Source organism: Diabrotica virgifera, chromosome 1 (genome assembly GCF_917563875.1).
Source record: "Diabrotica virgifera virgifera chromosome 1, PGI_DIABVI_V3a".
NCBI classification, from domain to species: domain Eukaryota; kingdom Metazoa; phylum Arthropoda; class Insecta; order Coleoptera; family Chrysomelidae; genus Diabrotica; species Diabrotica virgifera.
In genome coordinates, this window is record NC_065443.1 from 38,981,957 (window position 1) to 38,996,927 (window position 14,971).

General features: G+C 40.6%; 1 protein-coding gene across 1 annotated transcript in view; it reads right to left on the bottom strand.

Annotated features, from left to right (window-relative positions):
• Nucleotides 1-8,536: 8,536 nt before the first annotated feature.
• The window catches only part of LOC114335949 (zinc finger protein 239-like), a 39,353-nt gene continuing 32,918 nt past the window's right edge, over nt 8,537-14,971 (bottom strand). Inside the window, exon 3 of the mRNA XM_050650461.1 lies at nt 8,537-10,192. Within this exon, the coding sequence (XP_050506418.1) occupies nt 8,997-10,192 (1,196 nt within the window). The 3' untranslated portion in view covers nt 8,537-8,996. The remainder of the gene's footprint in view (nt 10,193-14,971) is intronic.

Consider the following 14,971-nt stretch of genomic DNA (forward strand, 5'->3'; position numbering starts at 1 on the left):
TACTGCTCCCGGGTCCCAGCTAATCCGCCATTTAGTGTTCCAAGTCTACACTCTAGACGACAACTTCGGACATAGTTAGTACGGTATTACGCGAATTCGTATTTTTTTCCGCCGATCACTAGTAGTTCCGATCGCACCCCTTTCCTCAAGGAATTAATCCGTAACAAGAAAAAAAATTACCCTTCGTTCGCTTACACACACGCCGAGCAAAACAAAACATTCCAATCGTCTTTTATTTTGACCGTTCTTCGCAGCGCACTCCCCAAAGAACAAAATAACACTCCCATAAAATCCTCGAATCTGTTTTTCTCTCGTCTCTTAGAAGTTTCAACACCCAACAAACGAAATCATAAATCCCTTTTACTATCCTCCAAAATGCACCTGCTCCTATCGCGTGTCATAAACATTTCCATTCTCAGCCGCCGACGAAAAACACCTCCTTTTACACGGAAAGAATCTGTTACCGCGACCAACAATACAGGCACCAGGCTGACGGCCGTAAAACCAGGGACGTTACATCACTCCCCTCCACATAAAAAGATTGCCCCAAGGGCAATCCTTTTCAATCCTCTATACGATATCTAAGGGGTTTTCGCCTCTCTCGCTGAGGCCGGCCTCCTCTTGATAACCCAGGTTCCTCCACGGTTGCTTCGTTAATTATGTCTAGGATTTCCTCGTCACCCGAACTTTCCCCTACTTCTGCCGCTACCATCTGCTCTTCTTCACTGCTGGTGTCCGCAAGCTGCTGCAAGTCCCGCAGTTCTTCACTGAGACCGGAGTCATCTGTCCAGAACTCACTCTCGCCAATTCCATCGGAGGTTGGAGTGTATCGCTGTGGAGGCCTTCTCGTTCTTGGGGCTATCACTCTCGATTCGTCCGGAACGTCTCCAATATCTGCCGTACCCCCTAAGTCATCGTCGTCAACCTCTGGCTCTCTTGCATAACCCCATACAATCTCTCCTTCCTCGTCGCTTCCCTCGTCGTCGGTCATCCTGGGTCTCTCCTCTACTCCATCTTCTATTATTCGCGGAAGGGATAACGTAGGTTTTGCTTGGTTGCCGATTTGTTCTTCCGATACGTCTGGATCTTCCCAGGCTTTATAATATTTTAGCCGATCTATGTGGTAAGTTTGGGTCTTACCGTCGCCCTTATCTACCACGTAGTTCACAGCCCCGCGTTTTTCTATGATTTTGTATGGCCCACTCCATGGTTTGAAAAACTTCTTACTGACTCCGCTGGGCACGATCGGATTTTGAATATATACATAATCACCCTCCTTTAAATTTCTCTCGTGCCTTCCCCGATTCATTCTCTCGGCATTAGTTTGTTCTAGTTTCCGCGCTTGTTCTGCTGCTAATATATAAGCCTCGTCCAGTCGCCTTCGCAGTTCCGCTGGGTAGCTTAACTCTCCTCGGTCATCTATTCTCGGTCCCACGTCACAGTCAAAAGGAATATGTACTTCCCTCCCAAAGGTTAACCAATTTGGGGTGAACCCCGTAGCATTATGTTTCGCACTCCGGTAAGCCATTAGCGCCAGTCCTATATGTTCGTCCCAGTCCCGTGCCTTACTGTTCACATAATGCTTCACCATTCCAATAAGTGTTCGGTGCAATCGCTCCACCCGTCCATTTACTTGGGGCCGATACGCCGTGGTTTGAATCTTCTTGATTCCCAATAGTCTACAAACTTCTTTCATTAGCTCCGAAACAAAATTTGTCCCTTGATCCGTCAGTAACCGCTCCGGCGCTCCATGCCGAAGGACGACCTCGTTCACAAAAACACGCGCCACAGTTTCGGCCGATAAGTCTTTTATGGGTATCGCCTCAGCATATCGCGTAAAGTGGTCTACGTACGTCAAGAGATATTTATTACCTCTCTGCGTTTGTGGCAAAGGACCCACTATATCCATTCCTACCATTTCGAGAGGTCTAGACGTATGGTATGGTTCACAAATGGGCACCCTATTTACACTTTTCGTCCGTCCACATTCTCTACAGTCCTCAACATGCTTTCTTACGTCCTTTTGCATGGTTTCCCAGTAAAACTGCGACTCCGCCCGCTGAAGTGACCGCTGTACCCCACAATGTCCCGCACTCGGTTCATCATGTGTCCGCTTCAACACCCGATTTCTCATTTTTACGGGTACTACGACTCGCCACCTACCGCCCGTCACTTTGTATAGTACGCCGTCCAAATCCTTTCGATATTCCTCGCTACCACTGTTGACATAGCGCTGGCACTCGTTATCGGACTCTTGAGTTCTTTTGATCCACTCCCGATCTATTGAGTAATCTTCATCGCGCCTAACATTTGCTACGGCTCTACTTAAAGCGTCCGCGTTTACGTGTCTCTTTCCCGGCTTATACACTACCTCATACTCGTACTCGGCCAGTTTCATTTGCCATCTCGCTAGTCTAGACGACGGATCTTTCACCTGCAACGTCCAACGTAACGGCGCATGATCGGTGATTACGCTAAACCTCCGCCCGTATAAGTAGCACCTAAACTGACCGATTCCCCAAACCATCGCTAAAAGTTCCTTCTCCGTTACCGAGTAGTTTCTTTCCGCCGTGTTGAGTTGCCTTGAAGCGTAGGCTATCGGATGCTCTTCTCCTTCAAGTCGCTGTGACAAAACCGCACCCAAAGCTAGTCCCGACGCATCAGTCGCTAGAATGAATGGCAGTTCAAAATCTGGATAGCGCAATACGGGGTGTTTCGACAAACTCTCTCTTAGTCGGTCGAACGCTTCCACTCTAGTTGGGGTCCACTCAAACGTAGTTTCCACTTTTATTAGTTCTGTTAGCGGCTTAGCTATTTCCGCATACCCTTTTATGAATCGCCGATAATATCCCGTCAACCCCAGAAAGGCGCGTACTTCTCGCACAGTCTTCGGCCGCGGATATGTGCGTATTGCTACAACCTTCTGTGGGTCAGGTTTTACACCTGCGCTGGTGACTAAATGACCCAAATATATTAGTTCACTCATCATGAACTGACATTTCTTAAGGTTCGCTTTAACACCTACTTCACGTAGCCGCTGTAAAACATTTCGCAACCGCCTATTGTGTTCCGTCTCATCCGCTGCAAAGATCACTACGTCGTCCAAGTAAACATAGCACTCCGTCCCCTTTATTCCCATTAGTACCGCGTCAATGAATCTCTGGAACGTTGCTGGTGCTCCTGACAGTCCAAACGCCATCCGGTTATATTCATAGTGTCCATCAATCGTATTGAACCCAGTCTTCTCTCGGTCCTCTGGTCTGATCTCAATCTGATGGTACCCGCTGGCTAAATCAATGGTCGTGTACCACTTGCATTTTCCCAACCGATCCAATGTTTCATTTATGTTGGGAAGGGGATAGGTGTCCGCCCTTGTCACCGCGTTCAACCCCCTAAAATCAGTACAAAACCTGTACTTTGCCTCCTCCCCCTCCATAGCCTTTTTCTTTACCAACACCACTGGCGCTGCCCACGGTGAAGTCGACGGTGCAATTATACCCTTGTCCAGAAGATCCTGTATTTGCCGTCTCATCTCGTCCTGCAAACGGAAAGGTACTCTATAAGCCGATTTAGCTATCGGGGCAGCATCCCCCGTGACGATCTAATGTTGCACCTGATTAGTACATGAGAATTCCCCCTCCGTCTCTGCATCCATCACATCGCGGTATTCAAGCAATATCTCCCCTATATTTTTTTCCTGCCCCACTGACAAGTGGGCCAACTTCTTGTGAATTTCCTCTGTGAAGTCGGACCCTTGAGATTCAGCTCTCACCTGTCTCACCATCTTCGTATTATCTCGAGCGATTATTGCCGTCTTTCCTACGACTCTTCCCGAACTTAGCTCCACGGGTTCCTGGTTACAATTTATGAACTTCACCCATACATTATCTCCCATTCGCGTTGCCATCACTCGGTTCACTCTAACACCTGATGGTAGGTGTCCAAACTGCTCGACAATTATTTCCTCCGGTTGGTTCGTTCCTCTAATTTTGGCTTTTAGTATAGTTTCGCTCCAGGCTGGCAGGTGGGCCCTACTTTTTAGTACCACTTCAGCTGGCTCCCAATTTTTCTGACAGACTCCGCCGCAAATTGCTCTTATTCGCCGATCCTTTGGTGCCCGCTGAATCTCGCCATCTATTACTTTAAAATACTCTCCTTCATCCATATGATCTCCCTGAATCTGAATCCTCTGCAAACACACAAATTCGTCTCCCTTGCTCCTTCCATTTTTCCTTGTTTCTTTGAAATATTCCCGTACAAACGCGACATGTTTCTTTTGGTTCTTTCTATGCTCGTTGTTTAGGTGAGAACGTATTTTTTTGAAATAATCCCGTATAAACTCGACATGTTTCTTCTGGTTCTCTCTATGCTCTTCGCTTTGGTGCAAAATAATGGGGATATTTTCCTCCTCTGCCTCAAATAACTTAAAGCGATTCTTCAATTCTATTCCACCACGTATCCCACTTTCATCAGATGTACGCTTTATCGTTTTCTTTCGCTCCCTATTCGTTTTGCTTTTGCTCGCTGTACGCTGCTGTGCATTTTCTTCCATCACTTCTTTGATTACTTCCCAATATTTATCCCGCATTACATATTCTGTCAATGCTTGCATCTCACAGCATCTCTTGTCGGGTTGCAAGACCTCTCGAATCCTTTCTGCTAACTTAATCTTTCCCTTAAGGTTAAAATGGAATCCCTGCTTGGTATAATCGCTTCTCCTTGTGCCGCTGTATATATCGACCAGATCTACATTCATATGTATCTGCATCACCATTAACAAGTCCAAATTATGTTGACGGACGTCTTCAACAACAGTAGAACTTGATACTACGTCGAATCGTTTTGGTAGATTGCAGAGAATAATCTTAGGTTTTTCTGTCTTCACAAATAACCTCGCTCTTGCATCATTTGCTTGCTCTTGTTGTTTCCGCCGAATATCGTTGGTGCCCGTTAGCAAAACGAGACAATCATTAGTTCCAAGTGTACTCGTCCGTTGCTGTACCCCATTAATAATATCTACAGTGCCATGACCTGGCCAAACCATTTCCTCGATTTCCCATTCATCTCCAATCCATCGCTGAAGAAGTGGTTTCAGAAAGCGTCCATGACTATCCGCTGCGATCACTAATGTTCGCCGAGCAGAAGTTTCCTTACGGTTAACCCCACTACCGCTATTTCCTAGCTTTTTCATTGTTGTCTCCACATGATACTCCTTGATTTCGTTTCGCTGTAAATCAAATGTTACTTTTCTCCTTTTATCTCCCAGTATCTCGTGAGTGACTTTCCGTATAACAGGTATCATGGCCTGCTTCGTCCGCAATTCATTTCTATTAACGTCGATTACCAGTCCAAGTCGTTTCATCAGATCGAGTCCCAATATACCTTCAGCTCCACAGTCCACATCGACTATCCATACCTCATGTATGGCTGCGGTATCACCGATGGTTACGTTTAGCTTCTGCTTACCCTGGATGCGTTGACATACCCCCGTCACCCCCGTAATGGTCTCGCTTCGGCCGGTGATGACTGGTACACCCTCCACAGCTTCTCGCAGTAAGGTTACATCGGCTCCCGTATCCACTAAAACTTTTCTATTAGCCCCTTGAAAATCGGCCGTAATTATCAAGGATGTTACTCCCCCTGCGGTTACGGTCGCTTTCCCAATATATCCCCCTCCAGTTTTCTGGGCCATCTCCAAGCTAGGGGAACCTGGAGGGCCACCTAGTTTGGGGAAACGCTACGGCTTTCAGCCCGTCTTCCGGCTAGGCTCGCATAATCTTCCACCTCCCTGTCTGACTTATCTGATTCCCATGACCGTTGTCGCCGCGAAAATGAACCCCTCCTCGCGGATGTTCCAGTATTTTGGCACTGTCTCCACACGTGACTGCCATATCCACAATTATCGCATATGGTCTGTGGACATGTGTTTATAAAATGGCCCGGTCGCCCACACTGAAAGCATTCTTCGTTGCTCGCCCTTTTCCCCAACCGTGTTCGTTCTTCCGGTTTCCAACGTGAATCCCCACTCTTCTGGTTGCCCAGATGTATCGTGCACTCCCGTGTCCAGTGACCAACCTGTCCACACCTCCTACATGGGGTATACGGTACCCTGCGCAGTGATCTCTGCCGCTCTCCTTGCACTTCTCCAGCCGGATTCGCCCTATCATGCCATTTACTTCCGGCCGCTACTATAACCTCTGCACGGTCCATCTTTACAAATCCTTCCTTCTTCTCACCTTCTATCCGCCGAATTCCTCTTCGCTCGCTGCTATTGCTTGCTACCGTCGCAAAGCTCTTCTCAGAATCGCTGCTGTTTGCTTCTTCTTCCTCTAGTTCCTTCCTCACCTTCCTTACTCTTTTCCGGTCACCTTCCTCTCCTATGTCCTTCAACATATCTAATACTGCCGTCAGGGTATTTACTCCCTTCCTAGCCTTCACCACACGTCGTACCTCGCTATTTAAACCCTCCATGAATACTCCCAAGATCATTTCCTCTCGAATCTCATTCGCTACTTTCTTTTCCTCTTCTTTCTCATATTCTTTCACAACATAGCGCGCCGCTGTCCTACACCTATCAGCGAATCTCCGATAATTTTCCCCCTCCTTCCGTCGGATGTTCATTAGTTTCACCATTTCATCCACTCTGTCTTTCTTCACCCCAAACCGCTGCAATAGCAGTCCTTTTATCTCCTTCCATGTCCATCCCTCTTGCTTCTCACTCGTCGCATTTCGCAAAAATTCCGCCGCCTCGCCAATCATCCTTCGTCTCACCAAATCAGCTGTGTTCTGCTCAGTCCACCCATTAATTTGCTGCAACATCTCTACTCTCTCAACAAACTCCTCTACACCCATCTCTCCTTCGCTTCCACACCATTCTTTTACCTCTCTAGCACCTATCATTTCCGCCCTCCTACTTCCGGCCATTCTCAGTTCTTCCATCTCCTTTCTCAAATAGTTTAGTTCATTTTGGGCGACTCTCTGTCTCTCATCTTGTAACTTGCATACTTCCTCTCTCGCCTTTTCTAACTCTTGTTTCAATCTATCTACCTCGTCACCAACTTCCGCCATGGTTTTTAGAGGCAAAACAAAACCCCAGTCTTACACCCGTCGGCACCGTGCCTTTCGCTTGATTCTCGTCACACCTATACCCCGAGTAGACAGCCCAATGTCCACGACAACTAATAACTAATCTATCCCACCGCTGCCACCATTGTATCGAACCGTCTATAATGTTCTAAGGTCCTACTAAGAAATAAGAAAAGTCAATTACCTTAAATCTACGACTTCCGAAGTCTCAGCAAACACACGAACTGGTTGACGTCCTCTGCGATGGCGATGAGACACCACCTCTAGTATCCGCCACTGTCTTACTGCTCCCGGGTCCCAGCTAATCCGCCATTTAGTGTTCCAAGTCTACACTCTAGACGACAACTTCGGACATAGTTAGTACGGTATTACGCGAATTCGTATTTTTTTCCGCCGATCACTAGTAGTTCCGATCGCACCCCTTTCCTCAAGGAATTAATCCGTAACAAGAAAAAAAATTACCCTTCGTTCGCTTACACACACGCCGAGCAAAACAAAACATTCCAATCGTCTTTTATTTTGACCGTTCTTCGCAGCGCACTCCCCAAAGAACAAAATAACACTCCCATAAAATCCTCGAATCTGTTTTTCTCTCGTCTCTTTCAACACCCAACAAACGAAATCATAAATCCCTTTTACTATCCTCCAAAATGCACCTGCTCCTATCGCGTGTCATAAACATTTCCATTCTCAGCCGCCGACGAAAAACACCTCCTTTTACACGGAAAGAATCTGTTACCGCGACCAACAATACAGGCACCAGGCTGACGGCCGTAAAACCAGGGACGTTACACCTAGATTCCTAGATAATTTTTTTAATCCATTTTTATTTAACTAAATAAAAATAATAACTTAAGCGTAGATTAATAATAGTATGTAGGTACCTACTGAGTACTTAACAAATATAATTTTATATTAATCGAATACTAATAGATTCTTTAACTGCAGAGTACAACTTACAAACTATTATGTATTATATAATCACATGAAATAATACTAAATCTAAAGAGCTCTAAACTAGATTTAAAGTAAAATATTTATTTTAAATATTATGATTTTATGGGATTAATACTTAACTTGATACCTACTAATAGGTACATTACATTAGACAGGCGCGGGCGGCAAGAAAACAATATCACAATCTTGTTTACTTTACTAGAAATTATTCATTACCTCTCATAACTAATAATACAACACCAACAACTTGCAAGAAATTTGAAGAACATAAACAAAGCATTCTCATAGCAAAGTTGTTTGGTTGAAATATGATATCTTTGACCAATAAATTATATTACTACATGGTAAGAATTCTATGCGGCGTTGCCTATTTTTGTATATATTATTTGATATGCAAAACTAACAAACACAGATTAGGGTATTATGCCGAAATTAAACAACATTTAAAAAAAATGAATTTTTTTTATTTTAGTATTTTACATAATACCAGCAGAAAAAAATGTTCATTCTGGCGCCCCCCAAACAGGGGCGCCCGCCTGCAAGGCATCCCTTGCAGGCCCGCCTGTAGCTTCAGAATAATAGTTTTTCAGACCTATGGACTTTTTTAATCTACATATTGAGGACTATATTTGACCGAACTTTCATTAAATTTCACCGGGGCCACTTTTCCATACGGAGTGTTGCGGGGTTCTTTCACACTGGTAAGGTTTTTCTCCAGGATGTGTTCTCAAACGGGTTTTCAAACTAGCTGCTGCAGTATAAGCCGCTTAAAAGAGATTTTACACTCATAAGGTTTTTCCCTAGTGTGTGTTTTCAAATACATTTTCAATTTTTTTAGTACAGTAAACTGCTTAAGACCAATTTCACACTTGATAAAGTTTTTCGCCACTGTGTGTTCTCAAATGCTTTTTAAAGCATAGGTTAAAGTAAATTGCTTAAGACGAACTTCACACTCAAGGTTTTTCCCCATTGTGTATTTTTATATGTTTTTTCAAATTACTTTGTTCGGAAAACTGCTTAAGACAAATTTCACATTTATAAGGCTTTTCCCCAGTGTGTACCCTGAAATGCTTTTTCAAATTAGCTGCTGCAGTAAATTGCTTGAAACAAATTTTACACGTATAAGGTTTTTCTCTAGTGTGTACTTTTATGTGCGTTTTCAAATGGCTTTGCTGAGAAAAATGCATGAGACAAATTTCACAATTATAAGGCTTTTCTCCAGTGTGTATTCTTAAATGCTTTTTTAAATCACCTGCTCTAGTAAACTGCTTGAGACAAGTTTCACACTTATAAGGTTTTTCCCCAGTATGTATTCTCAAATGCTTTTTTAAATCATGGGCTAAAGTGAACTGCTTAAGACAAATTTCGCACTTATAAGGTTTTTCCCCAGTGTGCGTTCTCAAATGCTTTTTTAAAGCATAGGCTAAAGTAAATTGCTTAAGACAAATTTCACACTTATAAGGTTTTTCCTGAGCGTGTGTTCTCAAATGAATTTTCAAATTATTTACTACAGTAAACTGCTTAAGACAAATTTCGCACTTGTGAGGTTTTTCTCCAGTATGTATTCTCAAATGCGTTTTCAAACTAGCTGCTGCAGTTAACCGCTTAAAGCAGATTTTACACTGATAAGGTTTTTCCCCAGTGTGCGTTCTCAAATGCTTTTTTAAATCAGAAGTTAAAGTAAACTGCCTAAGACAAATTTCACACTCATGAGGTTTTTCTCCAGTGTGTATTCTCAGATGCATTTTCAAATTATTTACTACGGTAAATTGCTTGAGACAAATTTCACACTGATAAGGTTTTTCTCCAGTATGTGTTCTCAAATGCGTTTTCAAAGTATCTGCTACCGTGAACCGCTTAAAACAAATTTCACACGTATGAGGTTTTTCCCCAGTGTGTATTTTCATATGATTTTTCAAATAGTTGGCTAATGTAAACTGCTTATGGCAAACTTCACATTCATGAGGTTTTTCCACAGTGTGTATTCTCAAATGCTTTTTCAAATAATATGCCAAAGTAAACTGCTTAAGACAAATTTCACACTTGTTTAATGTTGTTTCTACAGCTTGTTCACTCACACGTTCTTCATAGCATGAATGGTTAGGAAATGTCTTCATAGTTTCAATCCTATTATCTCTCTGGAGCAAACCTAAAATATAAACAAATTCATAAAAGTGTGTTTGTATTGCAAGTTACAATTAAAGTATAAACTACAAAACAGGGAGAAAAAGTAATAAAAGTAAATAATCTTTATATCATTCTGTTTTTTATTTAAAGCGTAGGTATGTTGAATAATAAAAAAGTTAGGTATTTTAACAACTAGCCATGTTTTTCATCAATACAGGGTGTGCCACAAATTTTAAGGGATAATTCTGCATGAAAAACAAAATGGCAGGTTGCTTTATAAACGTATGTCCGCAAATGCTTCGTTTCCGAGATACGGGGTGTTGAAATTTTTCTTAAAAACTGATGACGATTTATTTATTGCTCCAAAACCGGTTCAGATATGCAAACGAAATTTGGTGGGTTTTAATATTCAGTTATTATTAGGCATTTTTTCGTCAGTGCATCTTATCGTTTCGTCTTCTTTTTCCATGTTCCATTTCGGTGCATCTGAACTAGTGCTGTTATTGTTCAAAGAGAACTTCAGTATTATTTCTACAGGGATTGCCGTTTATCTTTTGATGGAGAAAAGTGATAGTTCCTTCTCTATGAATGATGTAGTAAACGAACTTTGAAAATGAGCCGAAAAAGCGATCTAAAAACGTTCTGACGTATAATCGTCCTATTGTTTTGAAGCGATTTTCTTATGGTACAGTAAAACCCCCGTTAACCGAAATGACTGACAGTTTTAATACTTTCGTCAAAAAAAGTAAATTTAAAAAAAGCAATAAAATGAAGGAAAATGAACATGTTACATGTTTAGAGTGTTTTTTTTTGTTCTAAATCTACTATTTTCTGTTGTAGGTATGTTCCTTTGACAACGATGTTTTGCAGCGATATCTCTCCAATACTGTGTAATTTGAAACAAGAAGAATACAAAAAACAATGTTATTTTTAACCGAACTTATTATCCGAAACGGTCTCCCCCAGGGCCGGATTTAAGGGGGCAGGCTGAACAGCTGCCCGGGGCCCCCACAAAGTCCCAAACTTGAAAAAATCAGCACATTATTCACATGGAATAATTATTGTCAATAAATTAACTGTGATATTTCGATACATGGAAGGTTTCTCTCCTGTTGAAAATGTGTCTTTGCCAAATCACGGTCATCATAAAGCAGAAGATATATTTAATTCTCTAATGACATTCTTGCAAGAAGATGATATCGATTTGAAAAACTGTAGGGACAGTCCTACGACAATGCGTCAGTTATGGGTGAAAAATACAATGGTGTTCAGGCTGGAATTAGATAACATAAATTTAGTTGCAAAAGTTGCAGCTGAGTGTTGTTCTGCTGCCATAACATTTTTTGATTTTTTGGAGGGACTATATGAACTATTATGTATTTTTCCTCTACATATATAGATACAGCTTGTTAATCGAATGTTTAAAAGTGTCTTTAAGCGAGAGCAACGCCGAACGTGGCAGAAATATTATTGTTCCTAAGAGTAAATACTACTAGACGGACATCCAGAAATGACGCCAAAAAGAACTAAAAGGTTATAATCAGATTAAAGGAGCATTATCCAAAATTTCATAAGACGATGAGCAACAATTTGAAACTCGTAGCCATGCAAATGGTTTGTATATTCGAATGTGTTTACTGGAAACAGGAATATTTGCAATATTTTGGAATGAAAAGCAAAAGCCTTAAGGCTATGGGTACATAATTCGCAAATATTTTACGTGTATCCCTACTTTTTCTGTCTTTACACGGCAAATTACGTGTAGTAAAATTCACACTGGTATGGATATGTAAACATTACTAGAATGTCATTCTACTTGAAAATGTCATCATTAATTTAAAGAGATGGGTTTTGAATGTTCTTGGATAACTGTTATTTTTATAATTGCAAATTATTAATTCAGTTAATAAATGTGATAATTTTTTCACTATGTATTCAGTGATTGTAATAATTTATTTGTACAACAAAGACTAATACTCAATCGAAAAAAGAGAAAAAGTGTTAAAGTGATTTTTTAATAATATATTGTTATGGAACGCTTACAATTTTGAACATCTTTAACAACAAAATACTTGGATCACAGAATATATTATCCTGATGTATTCTCTGCTTGGATCTTCCACAAATAATACACAATAAATAACTTTTTATTAAGTTCACGTCTTAAATCAATTATTTATCAAATACATTATATATCAATAATATTTAATCAATAACTCAACGTATTCCCGATGCAATGTCAAATATTTAAAATTGTCACTGATTGTCAGTGTCTGACTGACAATATATGCTGACAATATTATATTCGGCTGAGTGCGTTGTAAGACAAAGATAGATTTGGAAAATATTACTACGGCATTGTGTTTATTTTTTTCGAATCCTGAAAAAACCAATAAATATTTTTGAAAAATTTAAACGCAGAATGAAAGACTAAATTATTGCCGAGGGCCGAAAGTCCCTTAGAATAAATAAAAAGTTTATTTTGAATGATATATTTGAAATTAAAAATCACACTAAATTTTCTCTTAGTTTTTCACCCCTGTAACTTATTAAAATAAACATTATAGAAGTTCTCAGGGACTTTCGGCCCTCGCTAATAACGTGATCTTTCATTCTGCGTTTACATTTTTCAAAAATACTTATTAGTTTTCTCAGGATTCGAAAAAAATGAATCCCCATTTGAATAGCATTGCAGCCGAAAATACGTACCGATCCTCTTAAAGAGGACAAACAGCAAAAGTTCTATTCTCCAAGATCCAAATATTGACCTTAATTCAGGAGTGGCGCCACTTAGACCACTTTAAAGAATTTATATTCTTTTAAGGAATATTTCAGAGACTGAAATGCGAAAAGGCAACATCGAGAAATTTAGGACTCAAAAATTTTTCACTTCGAAATAGTTCACTTTATTTCGCCTTTAAGTTAGAGACTTTCTGCATGTGAATCTATTCATTCCAATTTTTGATTTTTACATTATTGATTAATGTAATTAATTAATGACAGAAGCATATAATTTGGACGACATATACTACACATATAAAGGTTCAAATTTAGATATGAGGCCATCTCAGATTTTGCCTTTTACAAAAATGGCGGGCATTCAAAATGGCGACTATACATATGTGACTAATAGCACGATAACTTTTGAACGAGACGTCAGATTTCAACCAAATTTGGTATATCGGTTCTTTTTTTGATGTATAAGATCGAGGTCTTGAACCGGAAGAATCGGTTTACCAAAAGTTGTGTTTTTCCTGGTTTTTATGTAAAAATATGTTGTTTTTTTTTTCAATTCTTTCACCCTGGACGTAACCAGACACTTTACTATGTTTATTTTTAATATTTTACTGTAATACAATACAGCTCTTGTATTTTTTATTATTTAAAAATATATTTATAAAAGTAGATCAACATTTTTTTTATACAGGGTGTCATGAGGAACTGTACATACTCCTACCTCGTATAGAGGCCCCTATGGGGAATACCAAATCATCATTCTCTTTGCCTTATCCCTATGCGGGGTCGGCTTCCCTAATTGCATTTCTCCACACAATTCTATCTTGGGTCATATCAATGTTAATCCCCTTTACCAACATGTCCTGCCTTATCGCCTCCCCCCAGGTCTTCTTTGGTCTTCCTCTCCTACTCCTTCCAGGAATCTGCACTTCAGCTATTCTTCGTATTGGGTGATTAACGTCTCGACGTTGAACATGACCAAACCATCTTAACCTATGCTCTCTCATTTTGGCATCAATTGGTGCCATATCTAGACTTCCCCTAATATACTCATTTCTAATTTTATCCTTCTTTGTCACTCCACTCATCCATCTAAGCATTCTCATTTCCGCCACATGCATTCGTTGTTCCTCTTTCTTTTTCACTGCCCAACATTCAGTTCCGTGCATCATAGCCGGTCTTATGGCTGTTTTATAGAATTTTCCCTTCAGCTTCATTGGAATTTTTCTGTCACACAACACACCACTCGCTTCTTTCCACTTCATCCATCCAGCCCTAATTCTACTGCATGCATCTCCATCTATTTCTCCATTACTTTGTAATACCGATCCTAGGTACTTAAAACTATTGCTTTTCACAATCATTTCACCATCCAAAGATACCATTTTATTTGTAGTAACTCCATCTTTAAATGAACATTCCAAATACTCTGTTTTTGTCCTACTAAGTTTTAAACCTTTTTCCTCCAGAGCTTGTCTCCACTGTTCCAGTTTTTGTTCTAAGTCTCTTTCACTATTTCCTATTAACACTACATCATCAGCATACATTAGGCACCATGGAATACTACCCTGTAGTTTCGCTGTTATCTGGTCCAAAACTAATGAGAATAAATAAGGACTAAGCACCGAGCCTTGGTGCAATCCTACTTTCACCTGAAATTTATCAGTCTCTCCCACACCTGTTCTAACACTAGTCGTTACTCCCTCATACATATCTCTCACAATCTTTACATATTCGCCAGGGACTCCTTTCTTATTGAGTGCCCACCACAGAATCTCTCGAGGAACTCTATCATATGCTTTCTCAAGATCAATGAATACCATATGAGCATTGGTCTCTTTATTCCTGTATTTTTCCATCAGTTGCCTTACAATGAAAATTGCATCTGTTGTTGATCTGCCCTGCATAAAGCCAAATTGATTATCAGATATTTCGGTTTCTTCACGTATCCGTCTATCAATTACTCTCTCCCATATTTTCATGGTGTGGCTAAGTAGTTTTATAGCCCTGTAGTTTGTGCATTGTTGTATGTCTCCCTTGTTTTTGTACACAGGTACTAATATAC